Genomic DNA, 16,013 nt, shown 5'->3' with positions numbered 1-16,013 from the left:
AGCTGAGAGTGAGCACATGTTCTCCCCCTGAGGTTCTCAGAACAGAGGAAGAACTCAAAGCTGAGGAAGCCCAGGATCTCCATCCACTCACAGTCCCAGCAAACAAAACGACCATTTGAACTGAACCTTTAACATTTGTTGTCAGTTCTTGTGTCACTCAGCACATCTCAGCTGTTTCTCTGAGTTTCTGTTGCTTCTCAAAGTCTTCCTGTGATTGGCTGTTCACAGAGACACATGACTACATGAATCAGCTCCACATGTTCTCAGCAGCAGCAACATCTGGGCAGCTGTGACAGGTTAAAGACACAACATGTTTCTAAGTGCAATTAGAACAAGATCAAGTAAAGACGCGTCTATGATGGAAAGCAACAGAAGAGCAACGTGAGCCACAGTAAGTGATGGAGGATGAACTGGTTCTGTCTCTGTTGGTGGGCTCGTATACTGGCAGGAAGGAAGCTTCTCTGGGATTTCTCCCTCACAGCACCAGTGAAGCCTCAGTTTCTGTCACTATTGTCTCTTTGAACTGAGATTATTTTGTGCTTTTACAGCATTTTCCTATTTCATGGTGTTTTAGAAGCAGCAGTGTGTGTGAGCTCTCAGGGCCACCGTCCATCCTGTATACTTGTTATTTATAGTTTCACCAGTGCAGCGATGACCACAGGGTGGCGCTGTGCTTTACAGTTTTTCTCAAATGCTAAAACACATGTCACAAACGTTACCACCAGGTCCCCCAATGTCCAAACACAACACCCTTCTCTAAAGCTACATAAACACAACCACACCTTCCCACTGCAAAACTCAAACTCCCACACCAAGAGAGCAGCTCGAAGCTGTCAAAACTGTAAACACTATACACAGCATTACACACTACAGCAAAACAATTGAAAACACAATGCTCAATTTGTGAGAAGGTTCTTTGGTTCATAACTGCCAATGCATATTTTTATAAACTGTACAGTAACGGATCGTCATAGAACCCTGCAGAGGATTAGGCATTTAGATTTGTGAGTTTCACATGAAGACTATAAATCTATAAAAACATCCTGCATGTACGTACACTACTGTAACACAACTCAATGCAAAAACAGAATCTATCGCACACAACAGTACTCTCGGAAACATGATCAGGGTGTGAAGTCTTTTTTATTGTCTACACGGTCTTTTTACAGTATTACACACAGTCACTGTGCGGCATCATGTCGCCGAGCTGCATTGGGCCACATCACCTCATCCACATCACAGGCTATATTGTCCCTTGCTAGGCACCGCGGGAAAAACGCCCTGGAATGGCGAATCCATCCCTGGAAGGCCTCCACTGGGATGTCAGCACAGGCCAGCTCCATTGCCCGTACGAGGTTCTCTCTTGTGTATGGCTGTCTGTCATACACCTTCCATCTCCATGATGAGAAGAACTCCTCTATAGGGTTCAGGAAAGGGGAGTAGGGTGGCAGACAGACGTTTAAAAAGTGGTCACTGTTGGTGGTGAACCACTCTCTGATTTGGTGTGTTTTGTGGAAGCAGACGTTGTCCCAAATGATCACATACATGTGATGTGCTAGCCTAGGATGGTGTTGTTGACGGTCCAGGAGGATGTCTTTTAGCTCCTCTAGGAAGGTGAGGAGACGTTGGGTGTTGTAAGACCCAAGGACAGCATGCCGGTGGACAAGCCCCTCCGTACCCATAGCTGCACAAAGAGTAATATTACCCCCCCGTTGGCCAGGAACCTCAGTGATGGCTCTTTGGCCAATGATGTTACGGCCTCTTCGCCTTCGTTTCTGGAGGTTGAAGCCAGCCTCATCCAGGAAGAGGTACTCATGGGGTCTGGCCATCGCGTCCAACTGCATTATCCTCTGTGAACATGGAAAAGCGTACAGGTGTTCAGAACGGTCAATCAGGTAGCACAGTATTGTCCAGAAGTAATGTAGGCCACTAAGCAACACAGTATGTCCACTAACTGTACTGTGGACATGGATGTATACGTACTTGCACATACTCGTAACGTTGTTCTATGTGTCGCGCAGAGTTGCGCTCAAAGGGAACCCTGTAGACCTGTTTCATCCTCATCTGTTGGCGCCGGAGAACTCGGTCTCTTGTGGACACGCTGACAGCATCAATGTTCTCAAAGTTTACATTATCTGCAATGACTTTGTCTCTGATCTCTCGGAGTCTAATGCAGTTGTTCTCACGGACCATATCTGCAATGAGGGTTTCTTGTGCCGCTGTGAATATGGCAACCCTCCCACCTCTATGTGGCATCCTTTCAGCTCTAAAGAAAGAAACATGTGTTGTCAATTGACTGATTTATATGTAAAACTACATGTAAAGTAACAGACCACTTTCACAGGCCTGTAAAACTGTAGTGTGACAAAGAAAGCAATAGCGTACTATACCTGTTGTGTTGTCTAAATGCCTTGATAATGGTGGCCACGGTGAACCTACTCAGGTTTGGATGTACTCTTCGTCCCGCTTCAGCCATTGTCATGCCATGGCCAATGACATGATCGATTACTGTTGCTCGCATATCATCTGTTATGATGGTGCGAGGTTGTCTTCTTCTCCCACCTGGACCTTCTCCTCTCTCTTGTTGGCCTCCTTCTCTTCCTCCTCTACTCCGAACTCCTCTTCTTCTTAGGCCTTCACCTCTTCCTCCTCTGATCTCAACCCCTCTTCCTCTTTGGCCTGCAGTTCTTCTCCTTCCGCACGCTCGAATGCCTTCATTCATTGTGATTGTTTGGCATCTTCACCAAACTATGCTTTTATAGGTGGGGTCACATCATTAGCAACAGGTGTCTTCAATTTTGAGTCGTTGTGTGTAGTGACTGACGCCAGGTGTGTTCCCTGTGTTCAAAGATTGGTGACTGTGGCAAGCATTTTGCATCACATGGGCTTTCATTTGAGAATATGAGCAGAGTTGTTTTGCAACATGTGTTTTAGCAAGGAAAAATGTGTTTAGATTTATGAGTACAGAGGGTTGTGTTTTGTGAATTGTGTCTTCATGTGACATGTGTTTATGGTACTGGAATATGGTGGCTACATTTAGTAAATGTGTTTAGACTACTGGTCATTTGGGTTACAGGATTGGCTTTTGTGTTTTAACATTTGAGAAAAACTGTAATATGTCTGCATTAAGTGCATAGTAATTACATAAATTGCAAAAAAGTGCAATAAACCAGAAACAAATTGAAAATCGTTTTTGTTTTTTTAACATATATTTCTAGTTAGAGAAATTTAAGAGGCTTATCCGTCAAAACTGTAAATACAAAAAAGTTGCACAAAATAGTTTCCCACCACAGGAAATTTATTTTGTGTCTTCATAGTTTTATTTTTGAAATACACCAATTTTTATGCACTGCAGGAAAAACAAAAATAAATATTATAATGCAAATTTGCAAAAAAGCAGCATATGCATCAAAATAAACTATTTCCAGCAGTGCAATATGAGTCCTAAGCATCCCAGAAATGACACAGAAAGTCATAAAGTCAAACATAACTTTTAAAAACACCAGTATAGGCTCATGAGGCCCTGATGGTAAAAAACGACATTTCCGTGAAAATGACGTCACTTCCGGTCTCGGGCAGGTAATGGCGGACATGCGAAAGTTCCCGCTGACATCTATTCCAACGTAGGAAGTGTTACGAACAGCTGATCAGATCGGCAAAGTGTGTTTCTGGAATATTATGTTTTTGTTGCTGCAAGTGCTTTTTATGCAGTTTTTGCAAAGCTATATGTGGAAGGAAACTGTGACCGAGGACAAGCTGATGGCATAAGATGTAAGTACAACTTCTCCGGTTTCATATGCAAAAAAAATTATTGCGCTAGCTCATGCGGTTGCAGTGCTACCGGGATTTAAAAGTAGTTACGCAAAACGGAGCGTGCCCGCTCTGACCGGCTTTAAAGGGTTAAAAACCCGCTCAATGAGAGGCTGAGAAACTGCTCCCTGACAGTCACTGGATGTGGCCTTTTTAATTTGGGCTATATAAAAAGGTCAGTACTGAGACGTAAATTACAATATACCGTGTTTTTCAGACCATAAGGCACACTGGATTATAAGGCGCACTTTCGATGAACAGGTCTTTTGTGAAACACAGTTATTTGCTTTCTTTCTGAGAATTACCAAAAAAGATTGATCCTAGTCAGATTTCATTTCATCATCATTCAAGCCATTGTTTGTCTGCCCTCTGATTTATTGCCGCAGAGAAAGAATAAAAAATTGTCAAAAATAATGAGAGAAATAAGCTATTAAATACTTATTTTTGTATCCGCAGCCTTTTGTTTGATTAAAATTGTGTTTTAAAGAACTAAAGTGGCCACAAAAGACTGATTTATGCTGCATATTTTAGTGCTTTAAACAAATGTAAATTTCAATTTTCCTCCAGTCTTCAGCTGACACTGCTATGTTGTGATTTGTGCCACCAAGCCACGTTCACAAATAAATAGTTCCATCTCACAATTCCAGTTTGCGTAAAGATAAAGAAGATAAACAGTTTTAAAATAAAAACACTGTTTTTATTTGTTGTTGCCTTTAATATATCCCATTACATTGTTTAAAGGATTTGATTCCACACAGAGGTCTTTGAATTTAAATTTGCATTGTTTTTAATGGTAACTACAGATATGACATTTGCATTCAAAGGAAAGTAATTTGTTATTATCAGTGGACTGTCCATAAAAAGCACTGGGATCAAACTGTTGCTCACCACCAAATTATTTCCATTATTCTGCTAATGTGGCTAATTTCCCTCTTTGGCTTTTAGTTGTATAATCTGCAGTGAAATCTACAACCTAAAACGTTGTTTCAGCCCATCACCGTTATATTCAAATTTGTTAAAGAGATGAGATAAATGTAGAGCTTCATAATTTTCCCACAATCATTTAAACCCAATAATAATTAATGCACAAACAGAGAAAAGCTACAAACCAATATCACAAAATTTGTGTTTTTCCTCTTCTTTTATGAAAATGACTACATTACTCATTACTTATTAATAATTATGGTAACTGTTCGTCGTAAAGCATATCTCTGAAAATGTAGGGCACTTTACATCTTTGAAATAAACACCTACTTGATTATATCCCAGCAAGTAAAAACAAACCTTTGACTATAGTAAAGTTATTATGGATAATAGTAATAACAAGATTTTCTAGATTAATCTATCCCAGCTTAAACTAAAAAAACAGAAACACAGAGGGAGCTGTAAATGAAGCCAGAGCTTCATGGTTTAACGTCAATGATGCAGGAGCTCTTTATGTCTCTGAAGCTGCTGCAGTCGAAGTTGGCAACCACGGTCTTCAGTCCAACTCTGTAGGGAGTCATGGTAATCTTCATCCTCAGCGTGGCGTTTGGCTCTAACGCTTCCTTCTCACTGTCAATAGAAAAACATTTTTTTTTACATAATATTAATAAAATATTTTTATTTTTTTATTTCACTTCAAGCCCCTGTTTGGATGCGAACCTATGACCTAAGACAAAAAGAGGAAACTTAGATTTGTTTATGCAGCATAAATCAAAATCTGAAAGTCTTTTGTGGCCACTTCAGTTCTTTAAAACTAAATTTTAATCAAAATAAAAGGCTATGGATAAAAAAATAAGTATTTAATTTTTCCCCCTTTATTTCCTTTTTGACAAGGGTTTTTTTAACCAGTATATTTTTTGAACTGCTGAGATGATGCAATGACATCTTGAATCAATCTTTTTTGTAACTCTCTCAGAAAGAATGCAGATAACTGTGTTTCAAAAAAAGCATCTTTTTGAATATGGAAAAAAACATTCAACTATTCATTAACATCACTTTTAGCAATCACATTGTTCCTTATACCCTGTAATTGTACTGAGTTATATTCTATGTTAAGTCTCAGTACTGACCTTTTTACATAGCCCAATTTAAAAAGGCCACATCCAGTGACTGTCAGGGAGCAGTTTCTCAGCCTCTCATTGAGCGGGTTTTTAAATTCCACCTCCAATGTCGTTTTACGGTTCACACAGACTGGCTCCAAAACCTACAAGAAACACAGATATAATACAGCATTAATGTGCAGCAAATTATAGAACAAAGCCCAGAATTTTCTAATATCTCATAGAACCTGTTCATCAACTGAGTTCAGGTGAAGCTTTTTTGATTGTCAAATAACCAATGACAGAGCCAGTTTACTGTATACCATGAACACATACTTTGTTATGAAGTAATGACATTAGACTGGATGTGCTTTCACTTCTTGGTATTACCCACAAAGTTAGGATTTTAATGACCTTCATGGAGATGACAGGTTCTTTTAAGGTGATGTTGGTCTCAGTCTGGTAGCATTCATCGCAGTCACTGACCACTGCTGAAACCTTTATACTGTTGCAGTTCACCATATATTTACGGTAAGTTGTGAAGGGGATCAGTAAAGGTATGGCCACATCTGTAGGACACAAGGTGAGAGGCAGGAATGTGAGAACTGATCCAGATATCATCTTGTTCTTTCTAATTTATTTAATTTCTGAGTCTTGGGGTGGAGTTTGAAATAGCAGCTTCAAATCATAGAAATCTATATTATTTGTTACTTTTTAAAAATAAATTTCAATGCTGAATAAAATTATGAGATAATAACTGCAGACCGTGTCCAAAGGGCAGTTGCAGAGATTGCTGTATTTTCAGGATGTTGCCCGCTGGTTTGCCGTTGTAACTCATGGCCTGAGCGTTGACATGGAGAACCGACGGCTTCTGTATTTGATCCTTTCTGCTCAGCTTGAGCCTCAGTTTAATGTCCTGGCCATTTATCGCCTTGGTCTCCTGGTGTTTAAAGAGAAAATAGGACAAAACCATTTTTGACTTTCTTTCTGTCCCTGAAATCAAAATGTTGTCAATTTTTTTCAGGTTTTGTTTCAGAAAAAAAAAACGGACAAACAAAAAAACAACATCGTTGTTCCGAACATTTCAAACATTGAATTTTGATTTTAAGCACCACAAGTTGCAAATAAAAAACAAAAAACTGTATCAGGTGAGGCTGAAGTGTGTCCCAGGTATCACAAGCAAGGTACATCCTGCAAAGGTCGCCAGTCCATCATAGAGTTAAAACAGGCCTCAAGTGACTTTTATTTGCTCATTGGTGTTCAAGATCATCCTTACAGGCATGTCCAGAAAGCCTCCAGGCTTCTCGCTGCTATTCTTAAATAATTTCTTCAAAGTCCTGTTCCAATCAGTTACACTGTGTATGATTTAAACACTGGTTTCACATGGGCAAAGAGCAATCACCAACTACTGTCAAAGCTGGCCTAAAATCATTTCCAACATTTTTGGGGTTTTTGACCAAATCAACATATTCGTAACTCATCACCTGCACTATTGGCCAGGTTTGGTTCCCTTTGATATTTTCCACTTCTTGAAAAAAAACATTAAAAAATTTAAGGATCCCTGTTAAGACACATTTAATGAGATCCAATGGATCTTGCAGAAACACAACTACAAGGGGAGACTTTTGCTAAGAGACCAAAAAATAGAAGCCATGCTGGATATGGTACAAAGGTAAACATGGCAGTAAGGACTTTGATTTTTATAGGTCCATTCCAGGAAGTTGATTGGTTTTTCTAGGCTCATTCCAAGAAGGGGTCTATAAAAACATACACATACCAAATAAAAACACATTTTCCTAAGATAGTGTTATACCTTACTAGAGGTATGTCCTCCAAAGCAGATGCTTTTTATATCATGCTGTAATAACACAAAGTTTTCCCAGCCGTGTATTTTGAGTTTTACCTCTTCAATTTTCATCTGAAGTTTCTGGGGTGCCTCTTCTATGTCACATCTATAACCTTCCTTCGAGTTGATGCTGACTGCACGTTTGAAGATTTCTCTCTCTTCTGTGCTCCCTGTAGGGAAATACTCATCAACATAACTCTCAAAGCCTGTAGTAGTCTGGTTAGTTTTTAGGGTATTACTAATGGCTCTTTGATAGTGACTGAATTAGTTTTGATCTGGCAATTAGTTGTTTGTAGTAAAATTTAATTAGGGACTAGCTTCGTCTTGCATCTTGGATGTTCCAAACTAATGGATCGTAAATAGAATGAATTAATACTGGAATTAACTAATACTATCTTACTTTTTGTTAAGACAACAGATCTCATCTTGTGATCTCAGTTTTTCAGTTCAAAAGTTCTCTGGGATCATTTGAATTGAAACTGCATTTAGCAGTTGTTCTAGGATGAACAGTTATCAAAATAATATGTCCAGTGTGTGCAATGCAAATGAGCATTGTACATTTGTTTTACCTTCCCTGTGCTTGTAGCTGTTAGTGACGTCAACTCTTCCCTGGGAGCCAACAGCCTTGGTAGAGATGCTCTGACCCACTGACATGGAGTCAGTGTACATTTTCTTCTTTGAACCGTCAGGACTGATCTGAGAAATGAGACATAACAACAGAAAATTAGTCAATGCTTTGTGCAAGACTGCACAACTGAATAAGCTAAAGTCACTGGTAAATCTAAACTTCTGTGTGTCACTCAGAATAACTTTTGGGCTGAAGCTATCACCATTAAATTGTAGATGATGTAAGTGTGATCTCTGTTTGCATTTGAGATGGTGAATGAGTTTGAACTGGTAGCCAGAGAAATATGGAGTGAATGTTGGGCTCCTTAATGGTCTTATGTCCTGTAAATTAACAATAACATATAAGAAGCAAAAAAGAGCTGAAAGGGTTAATTTTTAGTATTTTGATGTCACCTTAAAATTAAATGCGATAAAATGTAGAAAAACAGATTGTACAGACAGACTGTATACTATCCATATAGTTCTGTTATTACAAGGTGTATATGTAAAGCATGGGTACAGACCATCCATTTGACAATGTCAGCGTTGACCTCAGCGTAGACAAATGGTACATCATACTTGACGTCTGTGTCACCACGTAGGATAGCGTTGACTGGGGCTGGACCACAGCAGAATACACCTGGAGCAGCAAAAGCAAAGTCTGACTTTACAAATGTAACAAAAATGTTTTAAATAATTGTTTGTACTTCTCATTGGAATCATTATTTTGTGCATCTGTCTCACTGAATTCATTTCTAAACAAAAACTAAATAGTTTTTACCTTCACTTTCTTCCTGTGGAGTGGGATCCAAGACCTGCCAGCCATCATAAATACCACCTTTCATGAGGTCTGGTCGTTTCATCCATCCCTCCACCCACACATGGAAGTTCCTGCACAAGAAAGATAAACCTTCCAGTTTATATCGCAGACGTTTTTAAATTGCATAATCTAATAGCTCTGTCTATGTTTTCTTTTTGCTTGCACATCTGACTGACTGTCTGAATGTCTTACCAGACACTTTCGGAGGCCTCCTTGCTACAGACTCCATTGTTATCATAATATTCATCAATAGTCAGGCTACTGTTTGAGTCATGACCAGATTCAAAGTTGGTGACGACACGGCATGGAATACCAAAGAATCGCATCACTGAAATCACAGACAACAAAATGATCAAGTCAAATGACGTCTCGGTCTTGATTAAAGTTCATGGCGACACTGTCCTACACATAAACAACACAGTATTCGCAGTACCTGTACACATTACGGCAGCGAACACCCAGCACTGTCCGTACTTAACAGGATTGCAGCGGTTTTGAAACCAGCGCTGAAGGATGCTAACGCTGCTAGTCCAGCAGGTGGGGCTGCATCCATCACTATAGTTTCCATCCCAGCATCCCACTAGTACACCTGCATCATCATTGGAGTTGATCTGCAAATCAGACAAATGCTGCGTTCTTGCTCATCCATTGGTTGCACAAGAGTAAATTATAGTATTCAAAACTTAACTTGTATGTTTTTAAATGAAGTGTGTTAAATGTAGATTGTAATGTATGTAAATTTAGGTCCTACCATTGCACTGATCACACGGCTAACATAGATGGGGTTACAACGAGCAGAGGTGTCACCAGCTGGGTCTTTTCTGTGTTTGAGGTTGGCATCCAATATTTTGAGACAAATGGCCACCATTTCCTCCTCGAACTGGGTAAGAAGCACAAGTTAGAGCTACAGTACCAAATAATTTATTATTAATTTGGCTGTAAGCTTAGGGATCTTTGTCATGAATTCGTGACCAGTCAGAAGCTCAAAGACCACTTTTTTCATGGCACTGCGTTTCAAATATTTTTCAAATTAAACGGTAAACTTTAATGTTCTTAATTCTCTTGTAGAAAAATAAAAGTATTGTAATGATGATTTCAAACAGAATATGTTACTGGTGCGTATTGCTGCATGACTATTATTTTTGACCAACATTTAACTTTTAAATGAGAAAATTATTAACAATTGCCTTCCAGTGACTGCATCATGGAAACATCAATATTGTTAGTCTGATTAGTATTCACTTTAGTGCTGATTTTATCTGTTGCCAAGCTCTGTTTTGCAATTTGAACTTATTTTATGTATTTTATGACTATTGTTCCTTTTATTAATTTTGTTCTTTGTAAGGTGACCTTGGGTTTCTGAAAGGCGCCACAAATAAAATGCAGTATTATTATTATTAAAAGAAGTTACCTATGACTAGCAGAAAAATCACAACTTCATCATACTTTAAACCAGTTTGTTTTAGTGCATTTATGTCGTATTCAAATTCGAATCAAGTCTTAAAAAATCTAGTGTCAAATCATAACAAAAGCTGCCTCAAAGCACTTTATATAGGAAGATAAAGACCCTAAAATTATTTTAAAAAGTGAAAAAAAAAAATATTCTAATTCCTTCTGGTTTTAATGATTCTGGTTTCTCTAAATAATTGTCTGGTTATATTCTTGTAACTTTATGTTGCTGTCAAAACTGAAACATACACATGTAAAAATATCATTTTCATATGGCTGTAATAACACAATAGACACAATAAAAGAGGAAAGATGTTAGATGTCAAGTCACCCCAAGGTCAAATCATCCAATACTCAGGATAACTGGAAAAATCCCAGAGCTTTTCTACAGGCCTCAATTAGTGTTACATCTTGATGTTCTCTACACTACAATTAGAAAAGACAAGTATGAGTTTTCTCTAAAAACAACATCACAGTACAGCTCAACAAATCACAAGACTTCTGGAAGAAGAAGACAGATGAGACCAAAGTGCAAATGTTTGGTCAGAATGACATTTGGAGAAAAACCAAACAGAACATATTAGCACAAAAACCTCATATCAACGGTCAGTGGGTTAAGAAAGTCATAAAGCCATGCAGAAAGCAAAACTTTGTGTATTGTTGTTAAAGTAGGTTCTAGAAGCTGTTAAATCATGGGATGTACTTAGTTTTTCATTATGCTGGACTGTATGCTTCAGCTTATTTTCAAATATATTTTCAGCTTTCTTACTTCACACGATACTAATTATTACAGGTCTATATAAAGTATAAAACTGAAAGATAATTGACTAGCTAATCTTTTTGTAACTAACATTCAATTGTTGCGTAACCTTCAAAACAAATAAATTGGCCAAATATGGTAGACTAAGCATGGCAGCACTCTGGTGCTGACCTGTCCAAAGATCCAGGGCCGTGAACCTATGTAGTTTGATGTTCCTGTGTAGACGGTTCCCCCTTCATTCATCACATATTCCTGTCTTTCTCTTTCATCAGGGAGATACACCCAGTCACCTGCAGACACATGCAAATATAATGCAAGCATCTTTAGCAATTAGCTTCTATGGTAAGTTCATATATAAAAACAAAAAAACAAAAACTCCTTTGTGTAGAAAGTAACTTCTATTAGTTACAGATTGTCTGTCTTTTTTCTTTTGTTTTACTTATCAGGACTAAAACACTGCTTCTCACCAGAGCACCAGGGGTTGAAGAGCACCACCAAGGTTCCCAGACTCATTGTTTTACCATCTCTTATTGCAGACAGGGAGTATTTCCCCACAGGAGCATCAACTGGTGGGGTCACGGAGAGGGCCACAATGCCCTTCTCCAGGACAGCACTCCTGTCAATCTCATACCTCCATATTGCTTTGGAATCAGTGGTATACCTGGGAGACGGGTTACCAAACTGAGAACGTGTTCCATGTCTTTCTGATGGAGCAGGACCTGACGTAAGGATAAAGGGGGGAAGAGCACTTGTTACACTTCAGCGATCAATCAGTTTTATTTTGTTGTTTTCTTCAAAAAACTCTACTTGCACTGTTTTCAAAATCTCTTTACCCTCAATTGACCTCTTTACTTCCACCAGGTCACTGACGACTATGATTAGGCAATGGCTGTTAACCAGAGCCTAACCATAATAGACTGTCAATAAGCTGGAGTATATAAAAAGGATATGTTGTAGAGTTACACGTGTGTTATGTTAATTGTTGAGTTCAAATATAATACCAGTCATGTCCTATGTGGACACTACCATATTAAGAACTTTTAAACACTATATTGTAATATATTTATTTATCAGTGCACTATTTTACAGTAATATTTTTGAAGCAATGTGGCATGATGACAAGCAGTGTGGTAGAAAAATTGTTCAAGTGGCTACCTGTCTCCACAGTGAGCAGGAGTGTGTCCCCAACACTGAATGGCTGAGCCATTTCCAGGGTCAGCAGGAAGGGCTGGCCCCGCCTAACAATCAGCTGATTTCTTGAAATTTCAATGGTGCGATGAGCAGTGTTGTTAGTCACGCAGTGAAAATTCACCTTTTTAATTTCTGCAACAAAAAACACAACAGAAGCACAAATTTAATTATCTTAGGTGCAAAAAACAAAGAAATTATCCGCATTATATGAAAAGCCTTTGTTAACTGACATGCTTGAAGTTTTACATGAAGTTAGGTTGCAGAAGTGGGAGTGATGGCATTTTAGTCACAGGTTTCCTATCTTACTGTTTTGATCATAGATTCCTCTGCTGTGTCCAGCAATGCCCTCTTTTTAATTTGTCATTCATTTCCGCCCCTTTCACATACTGTAGGCTTTTGAAAACTGTGAAAACATGAACATTTGCTGCTTTTTGTATAAGTTCATACTCAAGTAAAAAAAACAAAAAAAACACTAAAGCTATTCTGTTATACCTGTATGCAAAAAATACACTGCACCCAAAATATTTCATAGTTCAGCAACACTGATCAATCTAATAAACTTAAACCTGCTCCATCCTCCCTATTCTGGTATTTTAAAGAGTACTTAGCAGAAATATTAAGCAACCTAACTAATAGGGTTGCAAACTCCCAGCAAAAAAAAAAAAATAGGGAACCACCCCCCACCCTCCACCTCATGATGCTTAATCGACGTAATCAACTTTAATTTGATGCAGTGTGAAAGAAAATGCACAGAAATAAATTATTTTTCACGAATAATTAAATAGATTCAACATCTTTCTTCTACAGAACTGCAGACTGCACAGATGGTATCTTCCCAAAGAAAAAAGTACTATAGCTTACTAGGGTACATTAGACTTAACAGTTACTATATACAGTAATGGACTTCTATACATTTTACATCAGATTAAAACTTTGGGTGTAAGATTCGGATTATTATTTATTAAAAGCTAGACATTTGAAATGAGAATAAGAAAGAAAAGTATGTCTCTGTGCCCCCTTTTCCCTGTTCATGCCCTATCGGCCCCCCTGGCTAAACTTTGCTAGATCCGCCCCTGCACAGTTACCAGCCGTCAGCTGCGTAGAAAAAGATCCTGGTGTAGAAAGTAATATTAAATAAATTCTAACAACAGCTTATCAAGCTTAAACGTGCTGCTGTTGTTCGCGAAGTGGGCGATAAACAAACAAGAGAGACGGACTTGAGACACAAAAGCCGATCAGCTGATCATTGATTAGTTTCACGATTGAAGTAGCAGCAGGGAGGGGGAGAGAAGAGGCAGTCGCTCCATATATCGGTTGTTAAGCTTAACGCTGGAATGCTTTACAAACATTCAGAGATGAACTTACACACTTGCTTTACTTCTCTCTGGGATTTTGCATCCAAGTCTGTGATTGGCTGGTTTTGTGGCACAAATATAACGGTGTAGAGAAAGAGTTGAGCGCGCATGGGCAGAAATGTTGAGAGCACAAGCAACACATTGCGAGCAAGCGCCAATGCAAAAACTGAGCGACAGGGGCTGCTGTTGTGTGTGTGTGTGTGGATAATAGCAAACACTGAAATACATTTTTTGCACGCAGCAATGACGTTTGTTCACTCAAATCTAGCTTTTCTTCGCTCAAAATAAATTTCTCCTCAAAATACAACACTTGCACCTGCAAACCTTTTTTACGTGTGCTCAATTTTTTTTTTACGTGCGCTCAGAATAGTGGCACAAAAATAACGCCATATTAAACCTGATGCCCTCCAGATAAACACCTGCTGATGTATCTGGGCCGTCTTTCCTCATAACAGCCATCCCTCAAGAGTTTCTCCATCTAAAGCAATGCATTTTCAGGGACTGTAACATCTAGTCCTTTTTACTGAATGATTTAACACAGCCTCCAATATAAATGTCTGCAAGTAGTGTGCTTGTTAAGAAAATGAGGAGGACGACGCGGTGGAGGAGGCGGCAAATGCTGAGGAGAGAGAGGAGGAAGGGGAGCTGGCGTCACCTGAGGCTCATCTGCAACTTAAGGACTGTGGGAGGAAGCTGGCGAATCCAGGGAGAACCCACACCAACTCCACACAGAAAAGGGGCTGATGGTGGAATTGAACTCAGGACCTTCTTGCTGTGCGGCAACAGTGCTAACCACCGTGCCGCCGTGCGTAATAAAGTGTAATTCACTCTAAAAAAAAAAAAAAAAAAGAAAAAAATTTTTTGGTGCCGAAACCCGGGAGAAATGAGCGAACAGGACTTACGTGGAGCCGCGGCCGCCGAAGCTGCGGGAGTGGCAGATGACGAGCATCAGAGAGAAATGGAAAGAACAAAACGGAAACGTGGGACGATAAGAGGTGCTACCACACGACTTGTGCATCAAATTGACTCCGAAATGGCTAAACCAGATCCGGACACTGACCATCTGAGCGCATTACTGGAAATGCTGTCGGCAAAGGAGCTCAGCTTGTATGCCTTAGAGAGTGAAATAGAACGTAAAACAGCTCTGGATGACCTGGAAATGGAGATCGAAAGCGCAGAGGTATATAAGGAGCGCATCATCCTGTCCAAGAGCCGTGCACGGCGCATAATTAAGAGAAATGAGGATTGCCGCGAACGAGCCGCGCATCAAGGGGTGAGTGACGCTAGCTCTGCTCATTCATTGGCACAGAGAGCATCGGTAAAGCTTCCTAAGCTGATTATTCACAAATATGATGGAGATGCCAGTTTGTGGCAGGAGTTTTGGAGTCAATATGAAGCTGTTATTCACCACAATGATGCACTATGCAAAAGAGAGAAGTTTACCTATTTGAAAACCTATCTCACTGGCCAAGCAGCAAAAGCAGTTGCAGGACTGATGTTGACAGATGAAAATTATGACAACGCAATTGAGTTACTGCAAAACCGATTTGGAAGAAAGGATGTAGTAATTAGTGCGCACATGTCAAAACTGCTGAACCTCACCCCTGTTAAAAAATCCTCTGATGTGCATGCTTTGAGGCAGCTGTATGATGAATGTGAAATTCAGATCAGAAGTTTAGAGTCATTGGGTGTAGTGTCAGAAAGCTACGGAAGCTTGTTATGCCCAATATTGCTAAAGATGATTCCAGATGATATAGCGCTTGAATACAGCCGTCAGAGAAATGGAGATGAAGAGTGGAAAGTGTCAGAAATGGTCACATTCCTACAGAAGGAGGTTCAGAGCAGGGAAAGAGCGCTGCAAATGACAAAGTCGTACAACCCACAGAGAACTGAAAATAAACTGTACAAGCCACCGTTCAGTGATGTGAGGTTTAAAAGGCCTAGCATACAATCTACTGCTGCGCTGTACACAGCCAGCCAGAAACAAAACACCTGTATATTCTGTGAGTGTGACGATCACAAATCGGAAAACTGCCCAAATAATGACACGCTTCAAAGAAAGGACAAGTTAAAGAGAATGGGGAGATGTTTTGTGTGTTTGGGACAGAAACACATTGCAAGATTCTGTAAGACCAAGAATGTGTCCTGTGAG

General features: G+C 39.4%; 1 protein-coding gene across 1 annotated transcript; it reads right to left on the bottom strand.

Moving 5' to 3' along the window:
• Nucleotides 1-4,579: 4,579 nt before the first annotated feature.
• LOC146389362 (protein-glutamine gamma-glutamyltransferase 2-like) lies at nucleotides 4,580-15,076 on the bottom strand. The gene is made up of 15 exons (XM_084910717.1): nucleotides 14,764-15,076; nucleotides 12,471-12,638; nucleotides 11,783-12,034; nucleotides 11,487-11,605; nucleotides 9,858-9,986; nucleotides 9,540-9,717; nucleotides 9,299-9,434; nucleotides 9,068-9,177; nucleotides 8,811-8,926; nucleotides 8,250-8,376; nucleotides 7,738-7,850; nucleotides 6,600-6,774; nucleotides 6,249-6,403; nucleotides 5,865-5,998; nucleotides 4,580-5,364 (listed from the first exon to the last, which is right to left on the bottom strand). The coding sequence occupies exons 2-15, from the start codon at nucleotides 12,520-12,522 to the stop codon at nucleotides 5,214-5,216; spliced, it is 1,947 nt and encodes a 648-aa protein (XP_084766843.1). The 5' UTR covers nucleotides 12,523-12,638; nucleotides 14,764-15,076; the 3' UTR covers nucleotides 4,580-5,213.
• Nucleotides 15,077-16,013: the final 937 nt, after the last annotated feature.

The sequence above is a fragment of the Perissodus microlepis genome, chromosome 3 (genome assembly GCF_051167445.1).
Source record: "Perissodus microlepis isolate ML-2025 ecotype Zambia chromosome 3, ASM5116744v1, whole genome shotgun sequence".
NCBI classification, from domain to species: Eukaryota; Metazoa; Chordata; class Actinopteri; order Cichliformes; family Cichlidae; genus Perissodus; species Perissodus microlepis.
This window is presented reverse-complemented; position numbering and strand designations above follow the sequence as displayed.